This window comes from Electrona antarctica, assembly GCF_951216825.1.
Source record: "Electrona antarctica genome assembly, chromosome: 9".
NCBI lineage: Eukaryota > Metazoa > Chordata > Actinopteri > Myctophiformes > Myctophidae > Electrona > Electrona antarctica.
Genome location: NC_136790.1, coordinates 2491718 through 2515350, shown reverse-complemented (window position 1 = coordinate 2515350; position 23633 = coordinate 2491718). Strand labels below are relative to the sequence as shown.

The following is a 23633-nucleotide window of genomic DNA, read 5'->3' as shown; positions in this document are numbered from 1 at the left end:
GAGACACTGAGGAGTGTCACCTCCCTCTCGGGGAGCGAGACACTGAGGAGTGTCACCTCCCTCTCGGGGAGTGAGACACCATGTCACCCTCCCTCTCGGGGAGTGAGACTCGGGGAGTGAGACACTGAGGAGTGTCACCTCCCTCTCGGGGAGTGAGACACCTTGGTCACCTCCCTCTCGGGGAGTGAGACTCGGCGAGTGATACACTGAGGAGTGTCACCTCCCTCTCGGGGAGTGAGACTCGGGGGAGTGAGACACTGAGGAGTGTCACCTCCCTCTGGGGGAGTGAGACATTGCGGAGTGTCACCTCCCTCTCGGGGAGTGAGACACCTTGTCACCTCCCTCTCGGGGAGTGAGACACTGAGGAGTGTCACCTCCCTCTCGGGGAGTGAGACACCTTGTCACCTCCCTCTCGGGGAGTGAGACTCGGCGAGTGATACACTGAGGAGTGTCCCCTCCTCTCGAGGAGTGAGACAGTGTTTCCTCCAGTGCTTCCACTCCTCTCCTCTGCCTTTTCACCATCATCAGCATTTTTGGTGCTTTATCCTAACTCTCCTTTCTTAATTTCCATCTCCCTTTTTTCTGTGCAGTCTTTCCTTACTCTCCTTTCGTCTTGTATGTTCCCTGTCACTCGCCTCCCACTCTGTCCTTTCATCTTTCCCCTTTTTTTATATGTCACTTTCTTATTCTCTCTCCCTGTCGCTCCTTTCCCGTCCTCTCCTCTTGCGGTCTGTGCTCTTCTTAAATTCTCTTTTTTATTCTCTCTCTCTCTCTCTCTCTCCCGCCTCCATCTGCCTCTCTTTTGACCTTATGCTTCTCTCGTTTGTTTTCCCCTCCATTGTTCAGTCATTTTCCCGATGCCAGTAATCTCTCTCCCTGTGGCCTCCCAGTAGACCCTACATTAAAGCACAGCCTCAGCAGCTCCTAATAATTATAGCCAAAGGCACTTGTTTGCAGAGGTCCTGACATCTGATTGTTTATTGGTTTAAGGGTTATGTGTTGACCTACTGCTTGTCAACATGTTTGATGTCCCTACAGCCTAATCATTTGTTTTCTCCCTTTTTTTTTTTTTGTGGTTTGCATTGTTTAGTCGTTTTCTTTTCCTGGCATCATATTCAGATACTCTGTTCTCTTCTCGCTTAAAGGTATATTCAGTGATTTCACTTAATTCAAATATCACTTATTTTTTCTTTTTTGGATAATCCTCCCTACTATAAAGTGTGCTGACCATATAAGGAGTTCCTCCCTGTCCCCAGTGAGCCCCTGGGATAAAAAAACCCTAGTTTCGGTTTGGGCTTTGGGTGGCAAAGCCTTCATCCAATCAGGATGAGAGGGGCCTTCCTCCAATCATGATCAAGTGGGGCGGGCATTGGTGCACATGCTGTTGGTCTGTTGTACTTCCCCCACTGTAGAGCGTGTGCGTGTGCACATCTTGTTACCGGGTGGACCGGGTATTTTTCCAAATCACCCAAATCACTGAATGCTCCTTTAAATGTTTTGGCATTATTCATCTCAGAATATCTTGCACCTTTTATTATTTCTCGTCTGTCCTCACCTTTCATCTCCTCCCTTTACATTGTTTTCACTTCAGGCACCAAGTTTATTATATTATATTATTCTCCCCTCTCGCTAGATAAGGTGTCATAATACTTACGAATTAAAAAAAAGGCTTCTAAATGCTAACATTTTTCTGAAAAACCCATGTTTCTATGTCAGTGGTGCTCAACCTTTTTCATGTCAAGGACCCCCAGAATTATCTCTATTGGGCCATGCACGGACCCCCCATCTCAAAATATGTACTTCCAGGGACCCCCCCAGAAGCCATATTTTAGTTAAAAATGTTCGCTCTGAAATATATATTCAAAGATTTGCGCCACATTTTCACAACTTTTCAAAAATAGCAGACCTACAAGCTCGTAGCGCGCCACTCGGTGGCGCGCTATGAGCTTGTAGATCTGCTATTTTTCAATAGCTAAAACACGAAAAGGGGTTCCCGCCCAAAATGTGTTAAAGGTCTGCATTTCACAAGAATAACACACATTTTCGTCTCTGCTACCTGGTTACTGCCATAACAATTTCATCAAGACAATGTCCTCTGTCTTCTATCCCTGATAATTACATTTCAAAGTTCTCTCTAAGGTGAACTAAGTTATCGCTGCTAGTTTATGGTCTCAGCAACCTGTGTATAGTACTGTGAATCACACACCCAATGTAGAATGGTTTTTAATGTTCTGGGGTAGAAATGATTAGGTGAAGGCTAGACAAGTGATGTCTAGATTTCAAGTGTGCTAGAGGACATTTTAATGGCGTGGCTTCTAAGAGGCGAGCAGAGTATGTCTGCTGTGTGTCCATGTCTCTAAGAGGCGAGCAGAGTATGTCTGCTGTGTGTCCATGTCTTCTAAGAGGCGAGCAGAGTATGTCTGCTGTGTGTCCATGTCTCTAAGAGGCGAGCAGAGTATGTCTGCTGTGTGTCCATGTCTCAGAGTATGTCTGCTGTGTGTCCATGTCTCTAAGAGGCGAGCAGAGTATGTCTGCTGTGTGTCCATGTCTCTAAGAGGCGAGCAGAGTATGTCTGCTGTGTGTCCATGTCTCTAAGAGGCGAGCAGAGTATGTCTGCTGTGTGTCCATGTCTCTAAGAGGCGAGCAGAGTATGTCTGCTGTGTGTCCATGTCTCCTTCTAAGAGGCGAGCAGAGTATGTCTGCTGTGTGTCCATGTCTCTAAGAGGCGAGCAGAGTATGTCTGCTGTGTGTCCATGTCTCCAGAGTATGTCTGCTGTGTGTCCATGTCTCTAAGAGGCGAGCAGAGTATGTCTGCTGTGTGTCCATGTCTTCTAAGAGGCGAGCAGAGTATGTCTGCTGTGTGTCCATGTCTCTAAGAGGCGAGCAGAGTATGTCTGCTGTGTGTCCATGTCTCTAAGAGGCGAGCAGAGTATGTCTGCTGTGTGTCCATGTCTTCTAAGAGGCGAGCAGAGTATGTCTGCTGTGTGTCCATGTCTCTAAGAGGCGAGCAGAGTATGTCTGCTGTGTGTCCATGTCTCCTTCTAAGAGGCGAGCAGAGTATGTCTGCTGTGTGTCCATGTCTCTAAGAGGCGAGCAGAGTATGTCTGCTGTGTGTCCATGTCTTCTAAGAGGCGAGCAGAGTATGTCTGCTGTGTGTCCATGTCTCTAAGAGGCGAGCAGAGTATGTCTGCTGTGTGTCCATGTCTCTAAGAGGCGAGCAGAGTATGTCTGCTGTGTGTCCATGTCTCTAAGAGGCGAGCAGAGTATGTCTGCTGTGTGTCCATGTCTCTAAGAGGCGAGCAGAGTATGTCTGCTGTGTGTCCATGTCTCTAAGAGGCGAGCAGAGTATGTCTGCTGTGTGTCCATGTCTCTAAGAGGCGAGCAGAGTATGTCTGCTGTGTGTCCATGTCTTCTAAGAGGCGAGCAGAGTATGTCTGCTGTGTGTCCATGTCTCTAAGAGGCGAGCAGAGTATGTCTGCTGTGTGTCCATGTCTCCTTCTAAGAGGCGAGCAGAGTATGTCTGCTGTGTGTCCATGTCTCCTTCTAAGAGGCGAGCAGAGTATGTCTGCTGTGTGTCCATGTCTCCTTCTAAGAGGCGAGCAGAGTATGTCTGCTGTGTGTCCATGTCTTCTAAGAGGCGAGCAGAGTATGTCTGCTGTGTGTCCATGTCTCTAAGAGGCGAGCAGAGTATGTCTGCTGTGTGTCCATGTCTCCTTCTAAGAGGCGAGCAGAGTATGTCTGCTGTGTGTCCATGTCCTCTAAGAGGCGAGCAGAGTATGTCTGCTGTGTGTCCATGTCTCCTTCTAAGAGGCGAGCAGAGTATGTCTGCTGTGTGTCCATGTCTCTAAGAGGCGAGCAGAGTATGTCTGCTGTGTGTCCATGTCTTCTAAGAGGCGAGCAGAGTATGTCTGCTGTGTGTCCATGTCTTCTAAGAGGCGAGCAGAGTATGTCTGCTGTGTGTCCATGTCCATGAGTCCATGTCCAGAGTATCTCTGCTGTGTGTCCATGTCCATGAGTCCATGTCCAGAGTATCTCTGCTGTGTGTCCATGTGTCTGCTGTGTGTCCATGTCGTCTCCGGAGCTAATCTTGGCAAACTGCTGGACCAATTCAATCATGTCCTTGTGCACATTGTCAGTAGACCACCCCCCCCCCCCCCCCCAATACATTATGTTTTATAATTGAAATACTGAAATATTTATATATGTATAATTGAAGTCAAGGGGAATTAAATATTTAACTTTAATTTTATACTCAAATGGGCTCTAGATCAGGATTCAACCTTGGCCACTCCTCCAGTAGTTCTTCACCCAACCAGTCCATAGAATAATAATAGAATACTTTATTGTCGTACAATAAAATCACCGGAAGAAACATACTTTTAGTAGGGCGCAGTTACTAGTTATAGTTATAGACAAGATTTTTCCTTCCGTGTGGTGGGAGGCTCAGAGTGCGTCCATCAGGGAAAGTATTCTTTCTTATGACCAAAACCCTCTGCTATGACCGTTTGAGAGATACTTCTTGTAGCTGCTGCTTCAAGTGACAGTCATTTACCGTACCCTATACTACTGTCTGACTGCTAGTAATCACTTCATCATTTGAGAGGCTTTTCCGTCATTGTTGCTCTAAAGGAATACAGAGTTCATGTTTCAGTACAAAGACACCCTCACATGGCGGTATCTGCTCCTCTGAATGGCCATTGACCTGTACAACCTTGTGTGATTGGTTCAGAGCCCTGTTGACCTGTACAACCTTGTGTGATTGGTTCAGAGCCCTGTCCGTCGCTGCTGCTTCAGAGACACATGGCTGAACTCCTGAGTGTGGACAAAGAGATGGCGGCTTCCTTCCTCAACAGTGTCCTCAACCAACTCAACTGGGCCTTCTCCGAGTTCATAGGCATGATCCAGGAGGTAAGACAATGTACCTCTGAGCAAGGCACCATGTGAGCCGATGGGTGACAGTAAGCTTTTGACTAGGGTTGACTATTACTTTAATGAATTTCAAGTCGGTTCAACTAACAAGTTGTGCCACTTTCAACCTGGCATTCCTGGTTGGGTGAACTTGGGTCTTTTTATTTTTTTTTTACTTCTAATTTTCATCCCACACTTTTTTAACCCATTTTTCACCCGGTGGCAAATGCCTAAAATGCAATCCTGGGCACTAATCTCCCTCTGCCAACCTGTATGCTTCCTTCAATGCATGAGGAGTGAGCAGGCTGTCTTCTTTGACAGGAGTGAGTTTCCCCGATAGGATGCAGCGCGTGGAACCAACCAGTTCCTTTCCCCCCCGATAGGATGTAGCGCGTGGAACCAACCAGTTCCTTTCCCCCCCGATAGGATGTAGCGCGTGGAACCAACCAGTTCCTTTCCCCCCCGATAGGATGTAGCGCGTGGAACCAACCAGTTCCTTTCCCCCCCAATAGGATGTAGCGCGTGGAACCAACCAGTTCCTTTCCCCCCCAATAGGATGTAGCGTGTGGAACCAACCAGTTCCTTTCCCCCCCGATAGGATGTAGCGTATGGAACCAACCAGTTCCTTTCCCCCCCGATAGGATGTAGCGCGTGGAACCAACCAGTTCCTTTCCCCCCCGATAGGATGTAGCGCGTGGAACCAACCAGTTCCTTTCCCCTCCATCAGATCAGGTGTCCTGGCTGACCGGGGGGAGGCAGTATAGAGACCAGGATTACCGCATGCATTTTATTTTTTATTTTTTTAGGGTACCAACTACCTACCCGAGGCCTAGGGCACACGGGGAGAACATGCAAAATACTGTATTTTCTATCTATTAAAAAAATATTTGTTTCATTTTTATTATTTAACCCATTTTGGGGCGGGAACCCCTTTTGTTGTTTTAAACATTATGTTATAATTTAGATATTAAAAATAGCAGATCTACAAGCTCATAGCGCGCCACCGAGTGGCGCGCTACGAGCTTGTAGGTCTGCTATTTTTGAAAAATCATGAAAATGCGGCACAAATATTTGAATATATATTCTTTCAGAATACTTTTTTTTTTCTTTCGACGTCAGGCCTAAATGGGTTATAAGTAAATAGAATCTTTAGGCAAATCTATGTGTTTTTAAATTGAATAAAATACGTTACACACTTTTTGACAAAATATTATTAGGCCAAAAAAATCAGTAATAGCCAATAGGTAGTGGAGGACTAGCGTGCGTCGCCAGTCAGGCTCTAGTGGGAGCTCTAGTGTTACTTTCTGCACGGCGGCTCTGTATCCAGGATGACTGATTGGCTTGCTGCACCTGGCAGGCTGCCAATCAGCTGGCAGCAGGGGAGCTGCCCATAAATCTATCCTCAGACAGCTAATGGACACCGCCAGGTTTAAAGGGAAAGTCCACCCTAAAACGGAATTTACCGTCGTGTGCTAGTAATAATAATAATAATAATAATAATAATAATAATAAAGCTTTATTTATATAGCACCTTTTAAGAACAAGTCACAAAGTGCTTAACAGAAATATATAGAGAAAACATGGATCAAAAAGGCATAGAATACAATAGAAGACATTTGTCAATAGAACATAATAGAAGATAATAATACAAAATCGAAGAATCACATGGGTGATGGGCTAAATGCAGCTCTGTAAAAATGAGTCTTTAGGAGCGATTTAAAATGTGACACAGACTCGGCAAGCCTGATCTCCAGGGGCAGGGCGTTCCAGAGTGACGGTGCCCGGATCGCAAATGCCCAGTCACCTACAGTTTTTTTGCAGCCTGATTTTATGGTCAGAAGGGCCGATCCGGATGATCTCAGTACGCGAGCTGGCTCGCAAGGGTCGAGTAAGTCAGATAAGTATGCTGGAGCAAGACCGGATCTAGCTTTGAATGTGAATAAGTAAAAAAATTTGAGAGGCAGGAGTATAGGGAATTACAGTAGAGTGGCCCTGGACTGTCTAACTCATATGGAGCCTTATAGGCTGACCTTAGTACATTGTGATGTTGGTGGTTGGATTAGATTTTTTTTTTTTAATACTTATTACTTATGTGATCATCATGCTAATTGATAAGAATTGTTCACAGTGTTGTCAGTAATCTTTATTCAGGTCAGCCCCGCCCTGTAGATTGGTTACATTTAGGTGGCATCAAACTGTAGATTGGTTACCTTTTAGATGGCATCAAACTGTAGATTGGTTACCTTTAGATGGCATCAAACTGTAGATTGGTTACATTTAGATGGCATCAAACTGTAGATTGGTTACATTTAGATGGCATCAAACTGTAGATTGGTTACCTTTTAGATGGCATCAAACTGTAGATTGGTTACATTTAGATGGCATCAAACTGTAGATTGGTTACCTTTAGATGGCATCAAACTGTAGATTGGTTACCTTTTAGATGGCATCAAACTGTAGATTGGTTACCTTTAGATGGCATCAAACTGTAGATTGGTTACCTTTAGATGGCATCAAACTGTAGATTGGTTACATTTAGATGGCATCAAACTGTAGATTGGTTACATTTAGATGGCATCAAACTGTAGATTGGTTACATTTAGATGGCATCAAACTGTAGATTGGTTACCTTTTAGATGGCATCAAACTGTAGATTGGTTACATTTAGATGGCATCAAACTGTAGATTGGTTACCTTTAGATGGCATCAAACTGTAGATTGGTTACATTTAGATGGCATCAAACTGTAGATTGGTTACCTTTAGATGGCATCAAACTGTAGATTGGTTACCTTTTAGATGGCATCAAACTGTAGATTGGTTACCTTTAGATGGCATCAAACTGTAGATTGGTTACATTTAGATGGCATCAAACTGTAGATTGGTTACATTTAGATGGCATCAAACTGTAGATTGGTTACATTTAGATGGCATCAAACTGTAGATTGGTTACCTTTTAGATGGCATCAAACTGTAGATTGGTTACAAAGGTTGTTCCTCTTTAACCCATTGATGCCTGATGCAACGTATACGTTGTTCTACCCTTGATGCCGGCGCGCTCTCTGCGTCTCATCAGCTATTGCTATACATATAGCAACATAACTATTTAAAAAATTATTAATCAGAATTTGAAGGTTTTTAGAAACCTTAGGTCAGGCCCTAGAAGGCGTTCCCAGATTCGGCCTCAGGCATCAATGGGTTAAGTCTATACAGTATCTACAAACATGCATAAATAACAGTCTCCCTAAACTGGAGGTCAAGAAAATAATTATTGTTTGAGATATTACATACAAATAAGTTTTATTTGAATGAGGCTTACACCTCTGAAGAAATGTCAGTCACCATCTTCAGTCACCATATTTCGTCATAATATCAGACGACATTCCATTACTCACTTTCTATGTCACTTTCTATGTCACAGCTACAGAATATGTCTAATTTTAATAATTATAATTTAACAATAATTTGATTTATATAAAGCTCCTGAGCTTGCACCTAGTATAACCAAAAAATCCAATCAATGTCTCATTGGAATGGTAATACAGTATTCAATATTGATTCTTGATCTTTTGAGTCAAAATTATTTTTTTTCAATCACAGCCAATTTATTGTGTGACTCCAGTAGTGTGTTATTAACCTTTTTACAAGAAGCTACTGAACAGATACTTTCTGTTCTGACTCTAAAGTTGAACGTAGTTTCGAAAGGCAGAGTTCTTCGATGTGGGTTGCTTCAGCACCGAAGCAGCTCGCTCATTCTTTTTCAGGGCTATTGAAATAAATTGTTCAGGGGTCCACATTGTCAGAAACCCAACAAAGCCCAACAAAGCCAACTCGAGTCGTGACAACTCATGACAAAACAAACAATATTTTGGACCAAACAAATAATTACAAAGAAGAAAAACAACAAAAAAAGTGTTGTAACCTGCCGTTTTTTTCTTCTTTCTAATTATTTTTTTGGCCCCAAAAATTGTGTTTGTTGTCATGATTTGTCACGACTCGAGTTGGCTTTGTCCGCGGCGTAAACGTCTTTAAATAAATACTTTCTGAAATGTCTGAGGAAAATGAACGGAGAATAATTTCCTGGGCCCTGGTAGGGGGCGGGACTGCGACACTCTATAAGACAGGCCTCTTACATCAAACTCCGCAAATCTGTATCTGTATCTTCCATACAAAAAATAATGAACTGCAATCATATACCAGGTGAAAAGATCACAATACATACCAACAATGCTACGACTGGGATAACATTTGAGCAGATGTTAGCGGATACAGAAACAGGAGCCTGCTGTGCTCATGTGCCATGAATTGTTTGCAATGGAAACTAGTGCACTTCCTGAAAGAAGTCACATGACCTGTGTCACATGACAATCTGAAACCCAACTTCCTGTATTTCTTAAAGGGATACTACCTTCCACAAGAAAACAATGAATTTACATTTTTCGAAATAATAGATAAAAACACAAACATGAAATAACAACCGTAACAGAACACCTCTCTTTGCCAACAGATTCAGCAAGCTGCAGAGCGTCCTGAGAGGAACTTTGTGGACACACGCCAGCTCAAGGTAGAGTACATCAATCTGCGCCAGGAACGTTTGGTTATGTTTTAAGCAGTAAAAACCCTCTGTGCCAAGTCGTAATTTTACGTTATTAAAACGGTTATTTATTCTTTCATTTGTCCCTTATCTCTGGCACCTGGCCAGCGTTTCTGTTTAACAGGTGGCATGGATTGTGTTTAATATGTGCTTGGCCCCGGACCCCCATCTGAAAAGGTTTTGTTTATTTCAACAAAAAAAAGACATTGACAATGAATGGAGAATTTACGTCATGGTGTGATGTCAGAACAGGCCAGCTTATGGAGTTCTGTGTCAGGCATGTCCAAATATGGAGTGGTGTGATGTCAGAACAGGCCAGCCCCATATATATAGACCCTAGGCAAGGGCCCTGTCCAGAGCCCGGGCAGAGGCCTTTTTTGGGGCGGTTCTGGACAACCGTGGGTCCAACCGACTCGACACCGGGCACTGCACCCCCTGTGGTGGTGTGGAACGTGTGTGTCGAATTCAAACTCGGTGGGGCCCCTCACTTCACACGGGTGTGATTCTTTTAATAATAACTTAGTATTATTTAGTATAATTTTCAAAAAAAAAGCAGATCTACAACCTCTACAAGTTCTCAACACGTCATGATGCGATGTGTTGTGAGCTTGTAGATAGGCAATTTAAAAAAACGTAGCAAAGTAATTTGTCGATAAAGGAATTGTGGAAGATGGTGATGGAAACACTTTTTTCATAATGATGTAGCATCCTGCTGTCAATAGTATATTTTAGGAGTATTGATGTATTGCCTGCTACAGGCCGTTGAAAACGCTTGTCTGGCCCAGAAACTGCCCCTCAATGTCTTTTCTGAGATACAGGGCTTGGAGTGCCGGGCTTAGAATGGAAGTGGATGTCCGCGCATCTTCAAAATGGCCGCGGCCATTGTGTGTTTTGTGTCCCAGAGTATTGTTTGCGGTAGCAACATCAGCTAGCCATCGAAACCGATCAAAAAGCAATTAAACAATTCGAACACGAGAAATTCGCGTTTGGCGGAGCAGTTAGAAAGAGTAGGTTCTCGTGTTCCATGTGTTCGGCAGGCAGCCGGTTTTAACATGTGCACGCCTCAATAGAGGCTATGCACGTGACATCATCATACCCGGGAGTACTACTATGCCTACTGAGTGGCAAAAAACTACTTTCTGGCCTTGACAGCCCAGGATAGAAAAGTCGAAAGTAGAAAAATCTGATTGATTGATTGATTGAAGAATTTATTAACAGTTTGCAGAATTACAGTACATTTCAAGCACAAACTCAATACAAAGGCTGTTAACTGTGAGTGGACGACCCAATTAAGCATTACACTTGTTTCCAATAGGGTCCACCATGTTCAAATCATCAAAACATTTAGAGACGTACAAATAGACACTTCTATAGACAGTACAGGAATTCATCATAAAGGAGGTAAAAAGGGAAAAGAAATATATACAGTGAGGGGAAAAAAGGGGGGGGCGGGGGGGGATTCAGATTTTACGGGGGCCAGTTTCGAATTGCAGCCATCCGTAGGTGCCCTTTGAGAGCGGTTTTGAAGGAGTCAAGGGATTCGCATGTCTTAATGACAGTTGGTAGGGCGTTCCACATTTTGGTGGCATAGGAGCGAAAAGAATTTAGTCCCTTGTTTGTGCCGAATCTGGGTTGTACATGGTTCGTTGCACTCCCTCTGGTGTTGTGGGTGTGGACTTCGTTAACATTAAGGAAGTATCTAGACAGGTACATGGGTATCTTGGTGGTGTATCGAATCTTGTGGACCAGACCCATTGCAAGATGCTGTACTCTGTCGTCGACCCTAAGCCATTCCAGCCTGTCGAAGTGGGCAGGGGTGAGGTGGGTTCGGGGGGCTAGATCAAGTAGGAGCCTGACCAGTTTGTTTTGGGAAGTCTGGAGCCTGGTTTTAAGGGCCTTTGAGGTGCTGTGGTACCAGGAGGTGCATGCATAGTCAAAGAAACCCTGTACAAGGGCTCCTGTTAAGGTCTTCAAGGTGTTTTTGTTGACCAGTGAGGAGATCCTGTAGAGGAATCTTGTTCTATGGTTGACTTTTTTGATTACGTTGGTGGCCATTTTATCACCGGAAAGATTAGCCTCCAGGATGGAACCTAGGTAGGTAATTTCATCTTTACGTGTGATAACATTGTCACCCACTCTAACCAAGAAGCCATTTGCCTTGCTGAGATTACTAATAGAGCCAAAGAGAATGGATTCAGTTTTTCCCAGGTGTAAAGATAGTTTGTTATCAGCGAGCCAGGTGCAGATTCTACCGAGTTCAGAGCTGAGGGCATTTTCAACCTGCAGTTTGTCCCTGTCCGAGACCAGCAGTGCTGAGTCATCTGCGAACAGGAACAAGTTGCAGTCACAGGCTGAAGTCATGTCGTTTACATATATTAGGAACAGTAGAGGCCCTAGTATGCTTCCTTGTGGAACGCCACAGCTCACTGGGAGGGGGGGGGACAGTGTTCCGTTCACTTCCACCATCTGTTCTCTCCCCTCCAGGTAGGATTGCATCCAGCTCACTGATGTGCTATCGAAACCAATTGCTTTTAGCTTGTTAACCAGTATGGAGTGGTTCACGGTGTCAAAAGCCTTTTGGAGGTCCAGCATGACCATGCCGCAGTATTTGCCAGCGTCCACCTCTTGTTTGATGTGGTCGCTCAAATAGAGAAGGCATGTGTCAGTGGAGTGGGATGTTCTGAAGCCAGATTGGAACTCGTACAATAATTTATTAGTGGCAAGATACTTTTCAACCTGTTCATAGACTATTTTTTCCATCACTTTCGAGATGGAACTAAGAATAGAAATAGGGCGGTAGTTGCCGGGGTCTAATTTACTCCCTTTCTTGTGCAAGGGGGTTACTTTGGCCAGTTTGAAATCTTGGGGGACCTGTCCCTGTTTGATGGAGAGGTTTACTATGTGGGTGATGATTGGAGCTATAGAGATGGCTGAGTCTCTGAGAAATTTGGAGGGAATGTTGTCATGGCCTGTGGCCTTGTGGGGTTGGAGGGCACTCAGTTTCTTAATTACCTGATTGTACTAAATTGTACTAAACAACGTTAAATTCACCAACATTGCAGCTATACGGAAAGCTTGAATTATCCTTTCTATCTGCAAAGTTTTTGTTTCATAAAAATCCACCATAGACATGTTATGAGCTACTTTCTATCAAGAATTTTCATGCGGGTAATTATTTGTGTCAGAGTTTGGAAGAGCTCGTTTTCAATAACTCAGCGTCCTGCGGCCTCCTGCATTATGTGCAATTAGTGATTTCCATCGAGCGCTTCCAATGCTCAATGTTTTGCCACTCTAGAATGATGAGGGATGTCCCAGTATGTCCCAGTGGAAAAGTGACACATGTGCATACTCTATTGGGGTTTTTGATGGAACATACAGCCATATCGCCATTCTTGCAACAGAACTATATATTCTCCTTGAACAGTGTGATAGCTTTTCATGTATTGATTTTACACGGTACCTCTAGCACAGTTCCTCTGAGATTGTTTGTTTAGAGTTGTTTATTCCAGTTAAATCTTAAATCTCTTTCCGTTCTTGTCTTAATTGTATGCTTGGGTTCAGGTGCATTGATTGTAGCAACAATAGCAGTGCCGGCTATTTCTTTCCCTTTGTAATTGAATAAGCAAAACTTCACTTAAAAAACTTCAAGTTTCTATCACAGTGTCTAAGGTGCTATCACAGTGTCATAGTGGGATTTCTTTTTAAACCTTTTTACGTTATAACCTGCCATATATTTTCAAACGGTGGTACATGGGCTAATTAGTGTCAATTTGGGGGTCCTTGACATGAAAAGGTTTGGGAACCACTGGCCTATGGTGTGAACCACTGGCCTATGGTGGTGCACATCTCAGAATCCATGTGCTATGCTGCCTTTTGACCCTTCTGTATACAGCATAACAGACTGAGGTGATGCTCTGGGCTGTAACCCTTCTTCATACAGCATAACAGACTGAGGTTGTGCTCTCGGCTGTAACCCTTCTACATACAGCAGAACAGACTGAGGTGATGCTCTGGGCTGTAACCCTTCTACATACAGCATAACAGACTGAGGTTATGCTCTGGGCTGTAACCCTTCTACATACAGCATAACAGACTGAGGTTGTGCTCTCGGCTGTAACCCTTCTGCATAGAGCACAACAGACTGAGGTTATGCTCTCTGCTGTAACCGTTCTGTATACAGTATAACAGACTGAGGTTATGCTCTCGGCTGTAACCCTTCTACATACAGCATAACAGACTGAGGTTATGCTCTGGGCTGTAACCCTTCTACATACAGCATAACAGACTGAGGTTATGCTCTCGGCTGTCTTCTGTATACAGCATAACAGACTGAGGTTCTGCTCTGGGCTGTAACCCTTCTGTATACAGCATAACAGACTGAGGTTGTGCTCTCGGCTGTAACCCTTCTACATACAGCATAACAGACTGAGGTTCTGCTCTGGGCTGTAACCCTTCTGTATACAGCATAACAGACTGAGGTTATGCTCTGGGCTGTAACCCTTCTACATACAGCATAACAGACTGAGGTTCTGCTCTGGGCTGTAACCCTTCTACATACAGCATAACAGACTGAGGTTGTGCTCTCTGCTGTAACCCTTCTGCATACAGCATAACAGACTGAGGTTATGCTCTGGGCTGTAACCCTTCTGCATACAGCATAACAGACTGAGGTTGTGCTCTCGGCTGTAACCCTTCTGTATACAGCATAACAGACTGAGGTTATGCTCTCGGCTGTAACCCTTCTGTATACAGCATAACAGACTGAGGTTATGCTCTCGGCTGTAACCCTTCTGTATACAGCATAACAGACTGAGGTTATGCTCTCGGCTGTAACCCTTCTGTATACAGCATAACAGACTGAGGTTATGCTCTCGGCTGTAGCGACTAGTTTTATATAATTGCGAACGCAGTGATTGCGAACGCAGTGAGCATTTACTATGAGACCTAGCAGATCCTGTCTGTCTGTCTGTCTGTGTGTGTGTCACGCTGTAACACCACCCGCCCGCCACCAGAGGGCACAGCTGTAACACACACAAAAACACACACACACACACACAACTTAACTTAATAAGAAAAACGTAACTTAAAAAACAAACTTAAAAAGAAAAAACTTTTAAAAAAAACTTAACTTAAAAAAAAAATTGAAAAGAAAAAAAAAAAGAACGAAAAAAAAACCTTAAAGTACGTAATTTATTCTAAATGTTATTGCAATTTACGAGCTGCGTTCGCTTCCCGCGTCCGCGCGTCTTACTTGTATATATTAGGGTTTTTAGACAGTAACAGTATGTAAATGTGCCTTGTTTTAAAGACAAATGTTTTTGAACCTTGCTCATAACATTGTTGGCTTAATACTTTTGATGCACTGTTGTTGTTCTGCTATATATATATGCCTATCCGTTGGCCAGGTATAGTGACTTATCACATTCAAAATGGCGCACCCCTCCCCCCCCCCAAAGGTGTGAGGTTTGCATGCCCTATTCAATAAGCACAAAACTAGTTCACAGAACAGTAAACACACAAAGCATGACACAAATGCAGAGTAAGCTAAAAGAAAATGGAGTGGGTATTTAATTTAATTTAACATACTATAATACTGACAATGTCTGTCTGAATGTGTGTCACTGTGACTGCCGTAGCTCCTCACTGCCTGCACCAATCACTCCCACTTTTCACACAGGCATTGCCCATAATAATATGGAGGTCTTAACGAAGCCCTTTTTTCGATTTCACACATTAATGATTAATAATGCATTCATTAGTGAATTAAAAATGCGAAAACGCACCCAGGGCACAGTACCCCCCCGCGGCCACAGGGCACAGTACCCCCCCGCGGCAAGTATTTCACAACGGGTTAGGGTAAGAGCTAGTTTGATTGATTAACCAATTCAGATAATCTAACATTGTGCAAACACCAAGTAGCCTTCTTAAATGTAGCCTGTGGACATAAAGGTACTGTAAAAAAGGCTAATTATTTCCCTCCTTGCTTCAGGTGTGTGCCACGTGTTTTGACCTGTCGGTAAGCTTGCTGCGTGTTTTGGAGATGACCGTCACCCTGGTACCGGAGATCTTCCTGGACTGGTCCCGCCCCTCTGCTGAGCTGCTCCTCAGACGATTGGCTCAGGTTAGTCCACACCAGGTTGCAGAAAACACATATTGCCTCAAAACAAGTGACATGCCTTAATTTCCATATCCATAATATGGGGTTTCTGTGAGAAGTACATTACTGTCATCATTCCTCATCAATAAGGGCCTTTCTCTGCCCCTACCATTAAACGTAAAACACCTACAGCTTATAGTCCAGTGCGGCTTGTATATGTACACATTTGTTTTTTCCCCTAAATGTAGCTGCTGTGGCTTATATTCATGTGCGCTTTATAGTCCGGAAATACGGTAATAGCCACAAGGTCTTATTTTGAAGAGCCCAAAAGCTGATTTGGCGAACCAGAAGTAATAATCTTTCATTTCCGGGACAGCCGCAAGCTATACTTTCGCTTTCGTCAGAAGCGCTAATATAGTACCGCGAGGTCGCAGAGCTTTTTTATTGAGCTCCTAAAACATTGATGTTCTGTATGGTCACCTCAATCTGAGCTTCAGTTCCGAGAAAGACCCCACTAAAGATTGTCGCTAAAGATACAGTGGACGGAGGGGAACTATTCAATGACGTCACAATACGGAAGCAAAACGTTGCCAGGCGCCAAGAACCGGTAAATAAAAGACGTTTGAAAAAGAAATGCCAAAACGCCACGATGCGCGTTTTTCATCGATAGAAATGGCAAAACGCGACGATGCGTGTTTTTCATCGCTAGAAATGCCAAAACGCCACGATGCGCGTTTTTATCGCTAGAAATGTCAAAACCCCCTCGTATAGCGCCGCCCGGTGGCCGCAGCGATGCACGTTTTTCATCGCTAGAAATGCCAAAACGCGACGATGCGCGTTTTTCATCGCTAGAAATGCCAAAACGCGACGATGCGCGTTTTTCAGCGCTAGAAATGCCAAAACGCGACAATGCGCGTTTTTCACCGCTAGAAATGCCAAAACGCCACCATGCACGTTTTTCATCGCTAGAAATGCCAAAACGCGACGATGCGCGTTTTTCATCGCTAGAAATGCCAAAACGCAACAATGCGCGTTTTTCACCGCTAGAAATGCCAAAACGCCACAATGCGCGTTTTTCATCGCTAGAAATGCCAAAACGCGACGATGCGCGTTTTTCATCGCTAGAAATGCCAAAACGCGACGATGCACGTTTTTCATCGCTAGAAATGCCAAAATGCCACGATGCGCGTTTTTCATCGCTACGATGCGCGACGATGCACGTTTTTCATCGCTAGAAATGCCAAAACGCGACGATGCACGTTTTTCATCGCTAGAAATGCCAAAATGCCACGATGCGCGTTTTTCATCGCTAGAAATGCCAAAACGCGACGATGCGCGTTTTTCATCGCTAGAAATGCCAAAATGCCACGATGCGCGTTTTTCATCGCTAGAAATGCCAAAATGCCACGATGCGCGTTTTTCATCGCTAGAAATGCCAAAACGCGACGATGCGCGTTTTTCATCGCTAGAAATGCCAAAACACCACGTTTTTCATCGCTAGAAATGCCAAAACGCAACGATGCGCGTTTTTCATCGCTAGAAATGCCAAAACGCGACGATGCGCGTTTTTCATCGCTAGAAATGCCAAAACGCGACGATGCACGTTTTTCATCGCTAGAAATGCCAAAACGCGACGATGCGCGTTTTTCATCGCTAGAAATGCCAAAACGCAACAATGCGCGTTTTTCACCGCTAGAAATGCCAAAACGCCACAATGCGCGTTTTTCATCGCTAGAAATGCCAAAACGCGACGATGCGCGTTTTTCATCGCTAGAAATGCCAAAACGCGACGATGCACGTTTTTCATCGCTAGAAATGCCAAAATGCCACGATGCGCGTTTTTCATCGCTACGATGCGCGACGATGCACGTTTTTCATCGCTAGAAATGCCAAAACGCGACGATGCGCGTTTTTCATCGCTAGAAATGCCAAAATGCCACGATGCGCGTTTTTCATCGCTAGAAATGCCAAAACGCGACGATGCGCGTTTTTCATCGCTAGAAATGCCAAAATGCCACGATGCGCGTTTTTCATCGCTAGAAATGCCAAAATGCCACGATGCGCGTTTTTCATCGCTAGAAATGCCAAAACGCGACGATGCGCGTTTTTCATCGCTAGAAATGCCAAAACACCACGTTTTTCATCGCTAGAAATGCCAAAACGCAACGATGCGCGTTTTTCATCGCTAGAAATGCCAAAACGCGACGATGCGCGTTTTTCATCGCTAGAAATGCCAAAATGCGACGATGCACGTTTTTCATCGCTAGAAATGCCAAAACGCGACGATGCGCGTTTTTCATCGCTAGAAATGCCAAAACGCGGCGATGCACGTTTTTCATCGCTAGAAATGCCAAAATGCCACGATGCGCGTTTTTCATCGCTAGAAATGCCAAAACGCGACGATGCGCGTTTTTCATCGCTAGAAATGCCAAAATGCCACGATGCGCGTTTTTCATCGCTAGAAATGCCAAAATGCCACGATGCGCGTTTTTCATCGCTAGAAATGCCAAAACGCGACGATGCGCGTTTTTCATCGCTAGAAATGCCAAAACACCACGTTTTTCATCGCTAGAAATGCCAAAACGCAACGATGCGCGTTTTTCATCGCTAGAAATGCCAAAACGCGACGATGCGCGTTTTTCATCGCTAGAAATGCCAAAACGCGACGTTGCACGTTTTTCATCGCTAGAAATGCCAAAACGCGGCGATGCACGTTTTTCATCGCTAGAAATGCCAAAATGCCACGATGCGCGTTTTTCATCGCTACGATGCGCGACGATGCACGTTTTTCATCGCTAGAAATGCCAAAACGCGACGATGCGCGTTTTTCATTGCTAGAAATGCCAAAATGCCACGATGCGCGTTTTTCATCGCTAGAAATGCCAAAACGCGACGATGCGCGTTTTTCATCGCTAGAAATGCCAAAATGCCACGATGCGCGTTTTTCATCGCTAGAAATGCCAAAATGCCACGATGCGCGTTTTTCACCGCTAGAAATGCCAAAACGCGACGATGCGCGTTTTTCATCGCTAGAAATGCCAAAACACCACGTTTTTCATCGCTAGAAATGCCAAAACACCACGTTTTTCATCGCTAGAAATGCCAAAACGCGACGATGCGCGTTTTTCATCGCTAGAAATGCCAAAACGCGACGATGCACGTTTTTCATCGCTAGAAATGCCAAAACGCGACGATGCACGTTTTTCATCGCTAGAAATGCCAAAACGCGACGATGCGCGTTTTTCATCGCTAGAAATGCCAAAACGCGGCGATGCACGTTTTTCATCGCTAGAAATGCCAAAACGCCACGATGCGTGTTTTTCATCGCTAGAAATGCCAAAACGCGATTCTGGATGCATTATAACCTAACAACTCGTCCAATGTCCTTCTATGCGATCTGTGACTTTTAATAAAACTCGTCCAATGTCGGTCATCCTTAGCAGAGAAGGAGTTAATTGAGATGTTTTCTGCCACAGCCAATAAATAACCTACAGCTTATAGTCCAGTGCGGCTTGTATATGTACACATTTGTTTTTTCCCCTAAATGTAGCTGCTGTGGCTTATATTCATGTGCGCTTTATAGTCCGGAAATTACGGTAATAGCCACAAGGTCTTATTTTGAAGAGCCCAAAAGCTGATTTGGCGAACCAGAAGTAATAATCTTTAATTTCCGGGACAGCCGCTAGCTATACTTGCGCTTTCGTCAGAAGCGCTAATATAGTACGGCGAGGTCGCAGAGCTTTTTTATTGAGCTCCTAAAACATTGATGTTCTGTATGGTCACCTCAATCTGAGCTTCAGTTCCGAGAAAGACCCCACTAAAGATTGTCGCTAAAGATACAGTGGACGGAGGGGAACTATTCAATGACGTCACAATACGGAAGCAAAACGTTGCCAGGCGCCAAGAACCGGTAAATAAAAGACGTTTGAAAAAGAAATGCCAAAACGCCACGATGCGCGTTTTTCATCGATAGAAATGGCAAAACGCGACGATGCGTGTTTTTCATCGATAGAAATGGCAAAACGCGACGATGCGTGTTTTTCATCGATAGAAATGGCAAAACGCGACGATGCACGTTTTTCATCGATAGAAATGGCAAAACGCGACGATGCGTGTTTTTCATCGCTAGAAATGCCAAAACGCCACGATGCGCGTTTTTATCGCTAGAAATGTCAAAACCCCCTCGTATAGCGCCGCCCGGTGGCCGCAGCGATGCACGTTTTTCATCGCTAGAAATGCCAAAACGCGACGATGCGCGTTTTTCATCGCTAGAAATGCCAAAACGCGACGATGCGCGTTTTTCATCGCTAGAAATGCCAAAACGCGACGATGCGCGTTTTTCATCGCTAGAAATGCCAAAACGCGACAATGCGCGTTTTTCACCGCTAGAAATGCCAAAACGCCACCATGCACGTTTTTCATCGCTAGAAATGCCAAAACGCGACGATGCACGTTTTTCATCGCTAGAAATGCCAAAACGCGACGATGCACGTTTTTCATCGCTAGAAATGCCAAAACGCGACGATGCACGTTTTTCATCGCTAGAAATGCCAAAACGCGACGATGCGCGTTTTTCATCGCTAGAAATGCCAAAACGCGGCGATGCACGTTTTTCATCGCTAGAAATGCCAAAACGCCACGATGCGTGTTTTTCATCGCTAGAAATGCCAAAACGCGATTCTGGATGCATTATAACCTAACAACTCGTCCAATGTCCTTCTATGCGATCTGTGACTTTTAATAAAACTCGTCCAATGTCGGTCATCCTTAGCAGAGAAGGAGTTAATTGAGATGTTTTCTGCCACAGCCAATAAGAGTGTAAACTGTAAATGATTCATATAAATATAGTAAAGGTACATTGTATCAGAAGCATCGTCATGCTGCTTTATAGTGGTTCACAGGTCTCAAAAACCTTATTATTGGTAGATATGTTCAGAGAGAACAGAAGTCACAGTGCCCTGGCAGGTAGATATGTTCAGAGAGAACAGAAGTCACAGTGCCCCGGCAGGTAGATATGTTCAGAGAGGGCACAGAAGACCCAGTGCCCCGGCAGGTAGATATGTTCAGAGAGAACAGAAGACACAGTGCCCCCGGCAGGTAGATATGTTCAGAGAGAACAGAAGTCACAGTGCCCCGGCAGGTAGATATGTTCAGAGAGGGCACAGAAGACCCAGTGCCCCGGCAGGTAGATATGTTCAGAGAGAACAGAAGACACAGTGCCCCCGGCAGGTAGATATGTTCAGAGAGAACAGAAGACACAGTGCCCCCGGCAGGTAGATATGTTCAGAGAGAACAGAAGACACAGTGCCCCCGGCAGGTAGATATGTTCAGAGAGAACAGAAGACACAGTGCCCCCGGCAGGTAGATATGTTCAGAGAGAACAGAAGACCCAGTGCCCCGGCAGGTAGATATGTTCAGAGAGAACAGAAGACCCAGTGCCCCGGCAGGTAGATATGTTCAGAGAGAACAGAAGACCCAGTGCCCCCGGCAGGTAGATATGTTCAGAGAGAACAGAAGTCACAGTGCCCCGGCAGGTAGATGTGTTCAGAGAGAACAGAAGTCACAGTGCCCCGGCAGGTAGATATGTTCAGAGAGGGCACAGAAGACCCAGTGCCCCGGCAGGTAGATATGTTCAGAGAGGGCACAGAAGACCCAGTGCCCTGGCAGGTAGATATGTTCAGAGAGAACAGAAGTCACAGTGCCCCGGCAGGTAGATATGTTCAGAGAGCACAGAAGACACAGTGCCCCCGGCAGGTAGATATGTTCAGAGAGCACAGAAGACACAGTGCCCCGGCAGGTAGATATGTTCAGAGAGAACAGAAGACACAGTGCCCCGGCAGGTAGATATGTTCAGAGAGAACAGAAGACACAGTGCCCCGGCAGGTAGATATGTTCAGAGAGAGCACAGAAGACACAGTGCCCCGGCAGGTAGATATGTTCAGAGAGCACAGAAGACACAGTGCCCCCGGCAGGTAGATATGTTCAGAGAGAACAGAAGACACAGTGCCCCGGCAGGTAGATATGTTCAGAGAGAACAGAAGACACAGTGCCCCGGCAGGTAGATATGTTCAGAGAGAGCACAGAAGACACAGTGCCCCGGCAGGTAGATATGTTCAGAGAGCACAGAAGACACAGTGCCCCGGCAGGTAGATATGTTCAGAGGGCACAGAAGACACAGTGCCCCGGCAGGTAGATATGTTCAGAGAGAACAGAAGACACAGTGCCCCTGGCAGGTAGATATGTTCAGAGAGAACAGAAGACACAGTGCCCCCGGCAGGTAGATATGTTCAGAGAGAACAGAAGACACAGTGCCCCTGGCAGGTAGATATGTTCAGAGAGAACAGAAGACACAGTGCCCTGGCAGTAGATATGTTCAGAGAGCACAGAAGACACAGTGCCCCCGGCAGGTAGATATGTTCAGAGAGCACAGAAGACACAGTGCCCTGGCAGGTAGATATGTCCCCGGCAGGTAGATATGTTCAGAGAGCACAGAAGTCACAGTGCCCCCGGCAGGTAGATATGTTCAGAGAGAACAGAAGTCACAGTGCCCCCGGCAGGTAGATATGTTCAGAGAGAACAGAAGTCACAGTGCCCCCGGCAGGTAGATATGTTCAGAGAGAACAGAAGTCACAGTGCCCCACCCCCGGCAGGTAGATATGTTCAGAGAGGGCACAGAAGACACAGTGCCCCCGGCAGGTAGATATGTTCAGAGAGAGCACAGAAGACACAGTGCCCCACCCCCGGCAGGTAGATATGTTCAGAGAGGGCACAGAAGACACAGTGCCCCCGGCAGGTAGATATGTTCAGAGAGGGCACAGAAGACACAGTGCCCCACCCCCGGCAGAATGAAGAACTGAGCTTGAAGAGATCATTGCTTTTTCAGTCACACAAAGGCAGGTCCTTATACCCTCTGGTAGTACAGGATCAACCTCTAACTAATTGCAAAAAAAAAAAAAACTCAGCTGATTTTGCATCTTCGATATATCCTGAATAACAGAAATAAAGTTGCCTGGAATTGTCTGAGGGGAAAGTGTTGAAAATGGCCTGTACAGTATGGCCACCATTGACATCCTATTATAAGGCAATATTTTCTAAATGTCCTTATGCTTTAAGTAGCATGTGACATATCAAACTACGGGGTCTTCGTGATGCTGAATCCATTCCAAGCATTAGTTTTGCATAAAAACACTCATTGGGCTAAATTTGGCCATAGCAACTTGCCAAAATGTGATGATGTCACATTCCTTCCAATTGCCAGTGTTGAGTCATTTCTGTTTTTTCGGGGATCAGCGTCTCTCCTTTCATTGCTCGTGCTATTAATATAACAAAATGTAGCAACTTTTAGCTTGTTTGGCTAACGGCCAATGTAATCTACCTAAAACCGGCCGAAATCCGCGTGTGCACGGTCGATCACGCACGCGTGTGATCGCGCATGCATCGCTGCGTAAAATGCGATATTTTGGGCTTGATTAGAGCTTAATTTGACTTAGTTATTAAAATAAACAATGATCGCTTAGCATTCCGGACATCTGATAGTGCTGCACCAGTCCAAACTAGTCCCGGATGTTGTGATTCCTTAAACCGGAAGTGGCATCGCCAGATTCGGTCCAAATCGGCACAATGGTGATGCTACCGCCACCATCAGGACTGAGTGTCTACTATAGGATTGCCGTGTGAGAATGAGATGCAGTGTGTAGTGTATATCACAGATTTTTCTATTGGCATTAAAATGACAAATTAAACATATGAATTGTGCAGGCAGAAGGCACAATCCACTGTTTAATTAGGCTGGCCATAAGCCAGTTAAGATCAAAGCAATTACCGGTATGGTCATTTTGAGGAAAAGTCAACAGAAAACACAATTGGGTGATTAGTGGGTTACTGTCTTGCCTGACCATGAGACGGCTAATGCTATTATATTATTAGGGCAATTATCATTTGGCTCCATTTGGTTTTTGGGTGCTTAATTAGGTGATGCTTATCAGAAGGGCTCATTGTTAGGTATTTTTTGGGAAGTACCGTAGGTAGGGAAAGGT

At 44.9% G+C, this 23633-nt stretch overlaps 1 protein-coding gene across 1 annotated transcript in view; it reads left to right on the top strand.

Moving 5' to 3' along the window:
• The window catches only part of rnf123 (ring finger protein 123), a 411050-nt gene that overhangs the window by 178542 nt on the left and 208875 nt on the right, over positions 1–23633 (top strand). The window contains exons 31-33 of the mRNA XM_079509716.1: positions 4769–4908; positions 9414–9470; positions 15490–15621. Coding sequence (XP_079365842.1) covers positions 4769–4908; positions 9414–9470; positions 15490–15621 — 329 coding nt within the window. The remainder of the gene's footprint in view (positions 1–4768; positions 4909–9413; positions 9471–15489; positions 15622–23633) is intronic.